The 14,526-nt window shown below is 52.5% G+C and overlaps 1 protein-coding gene across 1 annotated transcript; it reads left to right on the top strand.

Annotated features, from left to right (window-relative positions):
* The first annotated feature begins 890 nt into the window (after window positions 1–890).
* On the top strand, window positions 891–1,250 carry LOC136460535 (uncharacterized). Its single transcript, XM_066460195.1, has one exon. The coding sequence runs from the start codon at window positions 891–893 to the stop codon at window positions 1,248–1,250; it is 360 nt and encodes a 119-aa protein (XP_066316292.1).
* The last annotated feature ends 13,276 nt before the right edge of the window (window positions 1,251–14,526 follow it).

Here is a 14,526-nt window from a genome sequence, read left to right as displayed (position 1 = left end):
CTCATGAAGAAAACCGACCACTTCGAGTGGACAGCCAAGGCCCAGGAGGCGCTTGACATGGTCAAGCCACTTCTAACAAAACCCTCGATCCTGGTTCCTCCAAGCGACGGAGAATCCGTCCTGCTGTACATAGTGGCCACCACGCAAGTAGTCAGTGCTGCCTTAGTAGTAGAGCGGGAAGAAGAGGGGCACGCCTTCAAGGTGTAGCGCCCTATGTATTTCATCAGCGAGGTACTGTCCGACTCCAAAACCCGCTACTCCCAAATCTAGAAACTCCTATACACCATCCTCATCACCAAGAGGAAGCTATGCCACTACTTTGAGTCACACCCTGTGATAGTCGTGACGTCATTCCCCCTCGGTGAGGTTGTCCATAACTAGGATGCCACAGGAAGAACCACAAAGTGGGCACTCGAGCTGATGGATCAGGGCATCGCATATGCTCCCTGAACAGCGATCAAGTCCCAGGTGCTAGCTGACTTCATCACGGAGTGGACCGAGGTCTAGATGCCACTGACGGTCATCGATCAAGAGTACTAGACCATGTACTTCGATGGGTCGCTGATGAAAAAGGGTGCCGGCATGGGGCTGGTCTTTGTATCACCCCTCGGGGCTCAAATGGGCTACATGGTTCGCTCCATTTCCCCTCATCAAATAATATCACCGAATACGAAGCACTCATCAATGGCCTACGAATCACCATCGAGTTGGGCATCCGATGCCTCGACATCAGGGGTGACTCCTAGTTGGTCGTCAATCAAGTCATGAAGGAGTCAAGCTGCCACAACACCAAGATGGCAGCATACTACCAAGAAGTCTGATGGCTAGAGGATAGATTCGATGGCCTCGAGCTCGATCACATCCCTAGGCGCCTCAACAAAGCGGCCAACATGCTCATGAAAGCAGCATCTAGCCGAGAGCCAGTGCCGACGGGTGTCTTCGCCAATGATCAACACAAGCCCTCGGTGCGCTACGAGGGGTCAAAATGGGCCAACGATGGCCCATCTAATCCAGCCCCGAGGGCCGACCCGCCGACTGCTCCATCTAAACCTAAGGTCATGGAGCTTGAAGAGGATCCAACAGCAGATCCCGACCCTCTAAATGATTGGAGAATGCTTTACCTTGACTACCTCCTCTGCGACACACTACTGATGCACAAGACAGAAGCTCGACAGCTCGCATGTCACGCCAACTCCTTCGTCCTTATAGAGGGCAAACTCTACAAACGGGGCCACACCGGGATCCTGTAGCTCTGTATCCCCATCGAATAGGGAAGACTTCTGCTGAGTGACATCCATGGTGGGGTCTGCGGTCACCATGCTGCGCCGAGGACCTTGGTTGGAAACGCATTCCGACAGGGCTTCTACTGGCCCACTGCAGTAGCCGATGTCGAACAAATTGTATGCGCCTACGAAGGGTGTCTGTACTACGCTCGGTAGACTCACCTCCTAGCCCAGGCACTCCAGATGATCCCCATCATGTGGCCCTTTGTGGTCTAGGGGCTCGACCTGGTTGGGCCACTCAAAAAGGCGCCCGGGGGCTTCACCCACCTGCTTGTCACCATAGACAAGTTTATGAAATGGATCGAAGCTCGACCAATCTCCATGATCAAATCCGAGCAAGCGGTGTTGTTCTTCCTCGACATCATCCACCGCTTTGGAGTACCAAACTCCATCATCACAGATAATAGCACGCAATTCACTGGCAGGAAATTAATTTGATTCTACGATGAATAACACATCCAGATCGATTGGGCAGCTATCGTGCACCCCTAGACGAACGGGCAGGTCAAGCGCGTAAATGGCATGCTCCTACAGGGCCTCAAGCCTAGGATCTTCAATCGGTTGAACAAGTTCGGCACGTGCTGCGTCACTAAGCTCCCGACGGTGCTCTGAAGCCTAAGGACAACTCCCAGCCAGGCCACTGGCTACACACCTTTCTTCATGGTATATGGTTCTGAGGCCGTTCTCCAAACGGACCTTGACTATGGAGCGCCAAGAGTCAGAGCATACAATGAACAGGGAGCTGAGGCATCCCACCAAGATGCCATGGACTAGCTAGACGAAGCCCGCGACATCGCCCTCCTCCGTTCGGCCAAGTACCAGCAGGTGTTGCGACGGTACCACAACCAATGGGTGCAGGACCGAGCCTTCAACATCGGGGACCTTGTCCTCCACCTCGTGCAGAGCAACAAGGACCGCCACAAGCTCTCCCCACCCTGGGAGGGTGAAAGCTCTAGTTTGGTTTTGGTTAATTGATGAAACCCTAAGTGCTAACCTAGTTTATCAAAGTGATTATGAGATAGGTAACACTACTCCAAGTGATGAAGCAATGGCGAAGATCATGATGATGGTGATGGCATGGTGATGATCAAATGCTTAAACTTAGAAAAGAAGAAAGAGAAAAACAAAAGGCTCAAGGTAAAGGTAAAATTATAGGAGTTATTTTGTTTTAGTGATCGAGACACTTAGCGAGTGTGATCACATTTAGGATCGATAGCCATACTATTAAGAGGGATGGAACTTGTATTGAAATGCGGTTATCAAAGTGCCACTAGATACTCTAACTCATTGCATATGCATTTAGGATCTAGTGGAGTGCTAACACCCTTGAAAATGTTTGTGAAAATAAGCTAACACATGTGCACAAGGTGATACACTTAGTGGTTAGCACATTTGAGCAAGGGTAGGAAACTTCACCGACGAAGTGTGCCAACACATGTGCCACCGGTGCCCTAGACAGAAAAGATGGAGGTCACTGTAAGTGACCGGACGCTGGTCTCTGTTGGACCAGCGTGTCCGATCAGTAGCAGCAGTGAGCGTGTGGTCTCGGTCTTTGATCGGACGCTGGCGCTAAAAGTGACCGGACACTGGTAGGGTGCGTCCGGTCAGTGCTGATGTACGCTAACATGGGACACATAGAGGAGACATTGAGTGACCGGATGCTGGGTGAATCCGATCGAGCATGACCGAACGTGTCCGGTCGTGAAATGTTGCATTTGGAACCTTACTGTAAATGACTGGACACTGAGATCCAACGTTCGGTCACTTTCTAACTAACGCGTCCAGTCATCACTTGATCGTTGAAATCGGGTGATTAGCGTTTGAAGCCGATGACACATGGCGCACATCGCATGACCGGACGCTGAGGTCCAGCGTCTGGTCAAAATGATCAGAGCGTCCGGTCGGCCCGTGTTCAGTGCAGTGAGGAGCCCAACGGCTCTATTTCGTGGGGGCTTCTATTTAAGCCCCATGGCCGGCTTAAGCTCACACTCTTGGCCATTTACATTGACATAGCAACTTTGTGAGCTTAGCCAAAGCCCTCCCACTCATCTCCATCATTGATCCATCATCATTGTGAGATTGGGAAAGAATCCAAGTGCATTGCTTGAGTGATTGCATCTAGTGGCACTTGGTATTCATGTTTCACTGTAGGATTCACTTGTTTCTCTTGGTGGTTGCCGCCACCTAGATGGCTTGGAGCAGCAAGGATCGTTGAGCGGAGGTTGGTGATTGTCTCTAGCTCTGATCGTGGTGATTGTGAGGGGTCTTGTGCCTTCCCCGGCGGAGCACCAAAAGGTAACTCTAGTGGATTGCTCGTGTCATTGAGTTACCTCACTTGTGGGTAGGTTCTTGCGGTGTCCAATTGTGTGGATGAGATTCGTGCAACACCTCTTAGCCGCCGAACCATCAAGTGTTGGTCGACACAACGGGGACTAGCGTGCCGGCAAGCACGTGAACCTTGGGAGAAAAATTGGTTGTCTCTTGCCCTTTGGTATTCTCCTGGTGATTGATTTAGTTTTCATCTTGTGATTGGTTCACTCCTCTACATGGTGGTATAATCATCCTACTCACTCATTTATATTCTTGCAAACTAGTTGTAGCAAGCTCTTTAGTGTAATTAGAATTAAGAGCTTGCTTTGTTATTTTAAGTTCATCTAGTGGAGCTCTTTAGAGTAGCAAGATTGAGAGCTCTTAGTGAGTAGTAACATTGCAAGTTATGTGCCTAGTAATCATTGCAACTAGAATTATTGAATAGGTGGCTTGCAACCCTTGTAGAGCTAGAGTAAGTTTGCATTTCGCTATTTGTCATACTAATCAAATTGCTCTAGTTGATTTGTAGATTTTTAAATAGGCTATTCACCCCTCCTCTAGCCATATTAGGACCTTTCAGAGGGGCCGTACGTCATCATGAAAGTACTTTGCCCAGGCGCCTACAAGTTGAAAACCATTAACGGCAAGGTCTTCACCAACGCCTGGAACATTGAGCCGCTACGTCGTTTTTACCCTTAAATAAACGCATGCTTTTTCTTATTAGTTTTTTGTCTTTACAAATCCCTGAGCTTTAGTGACATCCAACCCCTGCAAATTTGCAAGGGGCCAGACCCCACTCGGGGGCTGATACAAATAATACAAGTACATTTATCTTTCAAACACTTCCTGTGTTATCTTTGCAAACATTCTCTAAGTTTTCCGTTCCTCTCATAAACAAGTCCTAAGGACTAAGATTTTGGGAACAAATTCTAAATATAACTAGTAGGACTGTGGGAGACCCACGCCCCAGTGGCTATGACCTCTTTGCTCACCAGCGTAATCAGAACTAATTCACTCGCACTCCTAGTTTTCTGCAACTTGAGCCATGGGAAGGGTCGGAGGGCATCGAAACCTCTTCTACAAAAAGAGGAAGCTGAAAAGCTGTTTGCCATAACAAAAGATGAAAATTTGTTCATTTTTTCACAAATTCACCACTTACAAAGTGATTTCATCACGAAAAAGACTAATGTACTCTTAAAATTCAAAGGACTATTCACTCAGGGGCTCCTCCACAAACTTATTCAATTACAGTCTCTACCTACCTTTGCTACAAGTTCTACTTCGGCCGCCGCGCCATGTTCTCCATCAGCAATGTCCGGGCATGTACATGGGCTAGTTCATCTACTGTGACTGACGTGCCATGCTCTCCATCAGCAATGTCCGGGCATGTACATGGGCCAATTCGTCTACTATGGCCGCCGTACCACGCTCTCCATCGGCGACATCCCACCGCTCCACGGGATCTTCGAAGTCACCATCATCTGCAATGTCGAGCACCGCACCAGCGACAGCGGCGCCTCTGTTGGGGTGTCCAGGGACTATGCCATCAACCCTGACAACGGCGTCGAGGCAGGGGGCACCACCCGCCGAAGGAAGGCCGCAACACACGATGGTAAAACCGATGACATTCGGCACCTGCTAGCGCTCCTCCTCCTTTGGTAGTAGCGACCCCTCCTCAGCACAGGCGACCCACGCCATCTCATCTACGTTGGATGACCTCCAGCTTGACATCACACTCTAGATTCATGAGCAGATCTGTGAGTTCTTCTCTCCCAAGCGTTATCCTCTCTTAGTTAGGAACCGCTGCATTCGGTGGAAAGGAAGGAGAAGAGGTGGTGGCTCAGAGGCTGGCGAGGAGGTGGGACGAGAACTCCTCCCCCCTATTTAAAGAAGGGGCTCAACAGCTAAGGAAAGGTGAAAGGTTGGGACAAAAAACTCTCTGCCTTCCCCTATTCAACACAAATGCGAAATCAATGCTGACAGAAATCTGAGGAAACGCACCGGAGCTAGAGGGGCACGCTTTGGTCGATAAGACATCGCTTGGTCAGTTAGAACGTCGTCCAGATGTGGCCTGCCACTAATACGCCCCGGGCACGAGAAATGGGGCACGCTCACATGCAGGCAACTCTCCACTTCCCCAGGCAGGATCGTGGAACAACCCGACGATGGAACCCCCCTCCAGGGGGAACCCAACGGGCCTCCTAGGTCGATCGGGTGGCCTAGGCAAAACAACGAATGAACGACCGATTGAAAGATAAGCACCTCTATTTACTTACTTTGAGTGTTAATTTCTTTACCGAGCCTCCGATCCTAGCAACGGCAGGGACATGGACATTGCTCGAGGGCTGCCGAGGGCGTCTGTTTGTTTAAACACCCTCTTAGCCCGGCCCCTCTTTATGTCTAAAACCAAAAGCACGGTGTGTGGGTGTAAATCTTTGGATACAACCGAATGAATTCACAGTTCCCCGCACCACGAGATTTAGCTCCCGCCTTCTCAAGAAGGGTTCAAAGGGGTCCCCCTACAGAATCTCCTTCAAGGAGACTATCAGGCCACCTAAAATCAATCGAGCGGCTCGGACCGGCACCGAGAGATGAAAACAAAAAATAGCGATACTTATGCAGGTTACGTCGACCTCATCGCAAACGACGGACCCAAACCAAGCACGGACATATTTGGTACGAGCTTCCCATGGCTCATACCACCGAGGTAACATTACCGACCCTCACTTTCATTTCGATTAAACTATACGCTAAATCTATACATCCAAACATTGCATATGCAAAACCTTGCATCTCAACGCTTTGTGTTGCATCATGAAGTGGCAGCTGCCTCATTCAATGTGTGCAAAGGGCTTGAGGCCGCCTCGTGTCAAATAGAGCCAGGCGAGAAAAACCAAAATGAGCCCCAGCGGCCTCGCCCGACCCGGTTCAGAAGCGGACAGGGACACCTCGACCTTTCTTGTTCGATTCTAACCTCGAGCCAGACCCACAAAATCTCTATCGAGGAGAGGCCAACGAGCCACCTGAGCCTAGCGAACGGCTCGGGCATCTACTAGGAGGTGGGTTAAGAAGTAGTGGAATACCACATGAGGGCTCTGCCGACCCCGTCAGCAAATGATGGATCCAGATTCCACACGAACATACCCGTTAGTGAGCTCATTGAGCGCAACACTCGAGCCATCGAGGCAAGTGTCGTCAACTCAGCCCCTCTAGTTGTGGAAACTGAGGACGGGGTAACGCACGAAACATGACCGACCCTAGCAGACCCTAAAGGGCTCAATCCGAGATCGAGAGACCAAGGTTCAAAGGTTGACCAGCAAATGGTTCGAGGCTGCCTCGCATCGAACAAGAGCCAGGAGAGAAAACACAGATGAGCCTCAATGGCCTTTGCCCGACATGCATTAAGGCGACTAGGGTCATCTCAACCTTCTTGTTTAATCCAGCCTCTAGCCAAGCCCATAGAAATAGCATTGAGGGGGAATCTGTTGGAAGGCGGGCCAAGGAGCAACGGAACACCACCCGAGGGCTTTGCTGACCCTGTTGCGAAGCAAATGGGATCGGATTCTGTCTGAACATCCCCGTTAGCGAGCTCATAAAGCACGTCACTCGAGCCATCAAGGCAAGTGACATCGCCTTAACCCCTCTGGTTGCAAAAAAACACCGATGGGGCAACAGTCATGAATGAGCCGGCCCTTGACTGAATCCCCACCACGCGCGGGGGCTTGGGGAAGGCCGGACCAGCAATAAGACCGAACGCATGGTCACGCAGCGATCACCAAAGTCCTAGGTAAGGGGTACGTATGAATACAAATGCAAGTTCACTACACTCGCTCCGGTCTCCAATAACATAATACCCAAGCGACCATAGGGGGTCAGATCTCACTTGGGGGCTGATAAAGGTACGAGTACCCCCTATTATTTTTCCTTTTTTCAAAATAGTCATTACATTAGACCTTCTTGCCTTGAGACTAGTGGCAAGGTTCGGAGGAACAGATAGGTAAGACTGCAAAAAGCCCACGCCCAGACGGCTACAGTAATTTTTGCTCATAGCACAATCAAAATCTCTCCTAAAACACCTCGAGCCCTACAGTCTTAAACAAATAGAAGGGTTGGATCGTATGAATCTTTTTCATTGCAAAAAAAGGAAGAAGGTAAGATCAAACAAACAAAACAAAAGTGTGAAACAAAGTCATGAATCCGCTTCCAGACACAAAAGTACTGACACTTGTTTAATATTACAGATAAGTGTTTATCAAACTTATTCAACTAACTACTTCCATGGAGGGAGAACTGATTCTTTTAGCCTGTTCACCAGGTCCCGCGCAAGGGGAGTCACCGCCTTCTCCATCTCGTCCAGCTCAGCATATTCATAGACAGGCGTGAAGCCTTGGCTCATTACCTCTAGGTTGATCTCCCGATCATAATGGGAATGGGTGACAGCGAAGGATTGGGTGATCCCAGCATGAAAGGCGTCCTCCTCAAGTTGGCCCACCCGCGCCGTGATACCCGTGGCACGAGCCACGAGTGAGCTAGTTTCCACTGGCTATGCCACCCTCAGGGCATCGATGACCACCCCGACAGCGGCTTGCAGAAGGTCGTGCTCATCACTCTCGGTCTGAAGGATCCCTCGCACTTTAGTAAGCTCCTTGTCTAGCCTGGCAGTGATGCTCTCGGTGTCCAACCTTCGGTTCACCACGACTCCAAGATCCATTCGGAGGGAGTTGACCACCTGACACGCCTCATCACGCTCTCGAACGGCCCGATCGCGCTCCTCGTGGACCACGCCATGCTCCAAGCGAAGTCTCTCTTTGGCTCGGTGCAGCTCGTCCCGCTCCCCGTGCAACTGGGTGATCACCTCGGTGTCATGGTTTGCCCTCTGCTGCAACACCATGGACCTCTCCTCAGCCTTTAGCTTGAGGTCCCGCTCCATCTCCAGCTCTGCCAGGAGCTCGATGGCCTTCTCACTAGCCGTGGTGTCCTTCTATAGCAGCTCATCCTGCTCCTTTCGAAGCCTGGCGGCCGCCTCCTCGTCTAGCTTCACCCCCGCCGACAAGTCCTCGAACATCCCGTGGATCTCCTCCGCGTCCCAACATGCCTCGCCCTCCCGCTGCTAGGCGGTGGCTAGCTATGCACCCACATCTCCTCACAGCCGGGCCTCCACTATAAGGTGGTCCCATTCTGCCTTTTGCTCATGGAGGAACCGGGACTTGTTCCAGCTACGAGCAACAATACACTGAAAAAAACTAGTATCAAAGATACGAAAACACAAAAACACATGGAGAAAGAAGAAAACAAGGGAGAAGACTAAGTAGATACCCCTCTAGTAGAAATGAGGATCTCGCGCAGGGCACCACTGGCTTGGCTCAAGGCATCCATCACAGCCAAGAACCCGATGTTGAGATTCTCCTACTCCAGGCTCTCGGCAGCATCATCGAGTGAAAAAGAACCGATGTTGGGTCCTAGGCGGCCATCCACTAGAGCGGCGGCTCGCCCCACGTGGGGGAACGGATGCCTCCTGACAACAAGGCCAAAAGCGGCTCCCTTCTGGTCCTCCCCACCACTATCACAATGCTCGAAGACCCTCCGGCCATGTCCTCCTCCATCGGGCCTACCTCAGGCGCCGTGGCCTGGGCCGCCAATGTTGCGGATTGCGCTGCTCCTTCGAGCACCGCCATGGCGATGCCTGGCCCCACCGGGCTTGCCGTGGTCATGGGCACCATCGCCTGGGTCTCCGATGGCATGGACTGCGCTGCTCCCACGGACGCCATCACGACTGCATCCGGATGCGCCTGACTCATCGGGGTTGGGGACCATCCGGTCGTGTCCCTCTCCGGCGGCTCCTGACTAGGCACGGTCATGACCACATCCACCAACGATACCGGACTCTTAGCTAGCGGGGTTGCACCTACCATGGAAGACGCCGCCTGCTCGGCAACTGCTGAGGGCACGGGCGCCGTCGGATTAGCCAATGTGGCCGTAGCGTCAGCACCGCTCCTGCCCAAACAGGGGCAACATCGGGTAGCGCGGTCCATCCTGCCTAGAGAGCAAGGCTCTTCTTGGGCGCCAGCCCCAGAGAACGGCCCGTCCACAAGAATCTACATGAAGGTGAAGGGCGTAAGATCAAAGCGGGGAAATAAAAAGGAGGAAAAACAGGGGAATCAACGGCTTACTCTGGCGTCTTCGGATGGCGGGAACATTTTGGGGACAAGCCCCTAGACCCCCCTGACTTGTCTAGGCAGGCCCACTTCGAACCTACCCCCTGCTCCCAGGCAGGGGGGCTCGTCTCCCTTATCTCCGAGGGCGCGGCAACGGAGCCGCCCCTCTCCGTCAATGCCTCAGGCTAGGGCGGCAGCACCACCCACCTCCGTCATCTCATGGGGTGTGGCAATAGAGCTGCCTCCCTCCATCAGCATCTCAGGGACAGCGGCAGGTTCGCCTCCTCCCACCCACTGATCCTCCGCCGGCACCCCGCGCGAAGCGGTGGACTCTTAGGCTCCCGCCAGCCTCGAGGATGGGCTGGAGGTTCAGCCCACCTCGGCCAACCTCGCGGACTCGCTTCCCTCCGTGTGGAACAGGAAGGGCCTCTGCATGGATGGGTGGTTACTTATCAACGTGTCCTCGTCCTCTAGGACGACCCAATCCATATCGGCAGCTACCTTGTCATTATCGTCGTCATCATCATCACTGCTTACCTCCTCTCCTCGATCTCGTGCTTGTTGCTTCCGTGTCATCTCCTTCTTCTTGAGCTCCCTTGTCCTCTTGTCCCACTCGGCCATGGTGCAATTCGCTGCCGCAAGGACCCAGTCCTTCGGCACCGGGCCCGGACTCTTTTTGAAGGAAAGTCTCCTCGGCTGGTCCCGCCATCCCAAAGTTAGCATCAAGGGGTCAGAAATTCAAGTGAAAAGAGGAGCGTGGGGAAAGAAAGCTTACGAAGTCAAAAAAACCCTGGTTTTGGATGCATTGGGGGATGCCCCAGCACCGGATACATATTATCGAGGACAATGTCGGCGGAGTCCTTCGAAGGCTCCATCACCTCCTTGATGCGTTACGCCACCTCAGAAGGAGGAAGCGCTTCATCAATGAGCACTGTCCCTTCAAATGACACTCTAGGCACCATCGGTGCAGGGAAAGTGCGCGCGCCATCAGCGGCGCCACCCTCCTTGCATGGTAGGCACCAATGATCCCTGACCCCTCTATGCCCTGGTCCTTCAGATCGTGGAGGGAGGCGAGAAGGTAGGTGATGTGCTTCTACTCCTTAGTCAGGATGCCCCACTTCCACGACTCCGGGGCCTCTTCGATGAGGCGCCCTGAGTACTTCAGTAGGGGGGCATTCACGTCATTCCTGACATAAAACCACTACAAATGCCACCCCTTGTTAGAGGTCAACAGACACATCAATGGGTAGCCGCTCGCCTAGGTATGGCGTAGATGAATGCTGACACATCCCATCGGCACACTCACCTCTTTCCCCCCAATCCGCCTCTTTGACAAACTAACGGTGAAGAAGTGCCACCACAGATCAAAGTGGGGATTGATCCCTAGGAAACCCTCACACAGGTCAACAAATGCCTCCATATGTTGGACCCCATTGGGAGTAACATGCTACAACTCCACCTGGTAGTAATCCAACAGCCCCCGAATAAATCTATGTGTAAGTATGGTGTATCCCCGCTCATGGAAGATAGCAAAGGACACGATGTACCCTTCGGGCAGTGATGGCTCGTCCTCATCACCAGGCAGCAGCCACCCCTCGGTAGCGGCCGACGGGCGGAGGAGGCCACGGCCAACAAGGCCCTCCAAACGTTGAGGGGTAATGCCGGATCTGCCCCACAGCTCCATTGAGGCATCCGGAAAAAAAGGTGGGTGCGAGCTCGACGACGGCTGCGACGCGGGCGTGAGCTTGACAACAGCTACGACGTGGATGCGAGCCTGACAATGGTGGTAGTATAGGAGCAGGAGGCTAAGGCGATTGATGGTGGAAGATCTAGACATGAAGGCGAAGAGGCAGAATATAGAACCCTGGGGGAGAGCCCCGTGGTTTTATAGGGGCGATGGATGCGAGAAGGGCAACCGTCTGCCTCGATCTCCAAGCTTGTTGCGCGCACCGCCGTGTCACCTCATGGGATACGCGCCTGTGATCCCCATCCTTTCCCACAAAACCACGCTGGACGGTTCACCTTCCCAAGCGGACCAGACTCTTTTCCCACAGAGGGGATATGGGTCAGAATGCTTCTTCTCTAGCCCACCTGGGCCTGGAACATCTAGGGATTGGCTCAATGGTCTCGACGACCAACCCAACTGGGGATGGGCCCATAAGTAGCCAGGACCCAGGTACATGAGCGTTAGTAGGGCCTCGATCCGAAGTCAAGCCCCAGCCAGGCTGACCCTGGACAAAATCCCCATGAACGGGACACCAGGGTTCCCTTAAAGCTTTTCAGATAACAAGAACTGAGTCTCATAGCCTTACCCGCGAAGGGTTCGAAACACCCCCCCCGGGCGATTATGCTTAAATCACCCGGGGGCTACACCCATCGGGTGCGCTCGCGCGCACCCTCTGATGAACTGGAACACCCCCTGGGCGATTCTGCCCGAATCACCCAGGGGCTCGGGGGCTACTGTAGGGGACCTAATACCGGGGTATAAAATGGGGTGGAACCGATAACCATCGAAAGTTGACGCCTCCGGTCAAACAAGAACGCTACTACGCTTCTTGCCCGAATGACGGAAGATTGGCCCCGCCTCGTCCGGCCCTCGAGGGCTGGCTCTGCCTCGCCCAACCCCCGAGGACTGGCTCTACCTCGCCCGACCTCCGAGGGCTGGCTCCGCCTCGCCCGACGACTGAGGACAGGCTCCGTCCCACTCGATGGTTGAGGGCTGGCTCCGCCTCGTCCGATGACTGCACCCTACACCTTCATGCTGACAAGCACAGGGTATGATAGGACATTCGAGTCAACCGCCATAACAAGGACCATGCCCTGCACGCCTATAGGAAGGTACCGTCAGGATACAATGGGACGGGCGCTTTAAGCCCTTTCCGACCTAACAGTGCTCGAATAGTATTGTAGACACCGATTTTTGTCCCACAGTGTTGTAGGCGCCGCCATCAGCCCTCGAGCGCAGATACTAACATGGGCATACGACAACCACTACGGTCCAGGACGAGACTCATGCCATCTACAGTGACAGACGTACTGTCACCACGCCATCTGCTCCCCACAGGGCCACAGGATGACACCCTTCTCGGACACGCCACCTGGAGGGGCGGGACGGGACGTGGCCACTTGCTGATCTGGTAAGGGCATGGCGTCGCCAGGACATGGGCACCCGGCGAACGTGACAATCCCTGACACCGCCTAGCCATTTCAGCAAGGCTGGCTCAGCAGAAAAGGAGGGCTCAACACCTTCGGAGGGGCTTCTTGGCCTCTAGTTTTCCTTCTTTCTCCCATCTGTAACCCCTGCTCCCCCTTGTCTATAAAAGGGAGGGCAGGAGGCCCCACTAAAAGGGGACTGAACGAAGACAACTCAACAACACACAGCTGAGCTGCCACTGGGCTCTTGGCATCCGTCTGATCATTCCATCAGAGACTTGGGACCAGTCTCTCTATCGACCGTTTGTACCCTCTACTATGAACCACTTTCGGCGCTAATAACACGAGCAGCAACAGACTGGACGTAGGGACATTCAGCCCGAACCAGTATAAACCTTGTGTCCATTAGCGCACCATCCAGGTCTAACGTGTATCAATTATAAATTTATTAGCCGATGTTTGTTCGAAACACCGACAATAAACCTATATCCATTGTTATTAGTATGTCAAATGAAACTATTAAAACATTGTTTGAAGTTAACTACTCCCCCGGTACCGAAAAGAGAGTCGTTTTAGCTTTCAAAACCTATCCCTTAAAGAGTGTCGTTTGATGTTGTCTCGTGGATCGTACACCTACCCCTGCTATGGTTCAGCCACGTATCTCACCACTCATCTGTTGAGGCAGAGCTTGAATGACGTGAATCCCAATCATGGTAAAAGTAGGGCTATGCAGATCATTGTTGCTCTTTCTTGATACTCCCAAGGTCTCAGAACTACCCTCTTTTAAGAACAGAGAGAGTACTCACTCCGTCTCATTGAATTTGTCGTTGGAAAACCGTGCCCCTCTCACAATCCCGCTTCCTGAGCGATAAACTCAATGGGACGGAGGGAGTATGTTATAAAAAATATTTAATGGTTGAGTATGTGAAACATTGAGAAGGATAGTCATCGATATTGTTCTTTTGATAATTTTGCATCAAGAACCATGTGGAGATGTTTTAACAAAACACTAAAGTATTATTGTTTTATTTGAGGTTGTTGTAATAGTTATTTTAGTATTTTTTAGTTCCTTTTATCGTAGTATTCTTGTCTTTTATATGAACTAAAATATATGCTACAGTTCTCACTGGTACTATTGTATGCTTCCTTTATCCTATTAATTACTCCAAACGAAAAAAAGATCTCGTCCAAGAGTCTTTTAAGAGACCGTAGAGCTGGGCCTGCGTGAAATACGACCGTCGACCGGTCATTCGTGGCTGCAACCGGTCAGTACAGACGTGATATGAGCGACTGTACGTGCAGGTGCAGCAGCGGCTTGGATTGGCGTGCGTATGTACACCGTGGTCTGGAGCTGATGCACAACGAAGGTGCAACAGTGACCAAACTGTGTCGTGGTTTCCCAAACGGGCTGAACAGTGCGGCGCTTGTCGCCTCTCCTCCGAGGCTCCCATGGCCCACTCCGCACCGCCCTGGCCCGCTGGCCGGTGGCTCCGGCGCTCCGCTCGCACCCGCCTCAATGATGGGTAGGCCCGGGGGCGGCGTGGGTCCGTCGGGGACGAGCACGAGCCCAGCGCGGCAGGTGGGCGCCCGCATTTTCAGCCGTCGCGTCGTCAGTGAGGCCGACG

The sequence above is a fragment of the Miscanthus floridulus genome, chromosome 6 (assembly GCF_019320115.1).
Source record: "Miscanthus floridulus cultivar M001 chromosome 6, ASM1932011v1, whole genome shotgun sequence".
Lineage (NCBI taxonomy): Eukaryota > Viridiplantae > Streptophyta > Magnoliopsida > Poales > Poaceae > Miscanthus > Miscanthus floridulus.
The sequence above is the reverse complement of the archived record's forward strand: the minus strand, read 5'-3'. Positions and strand labels throughout refer to the sequence as shown.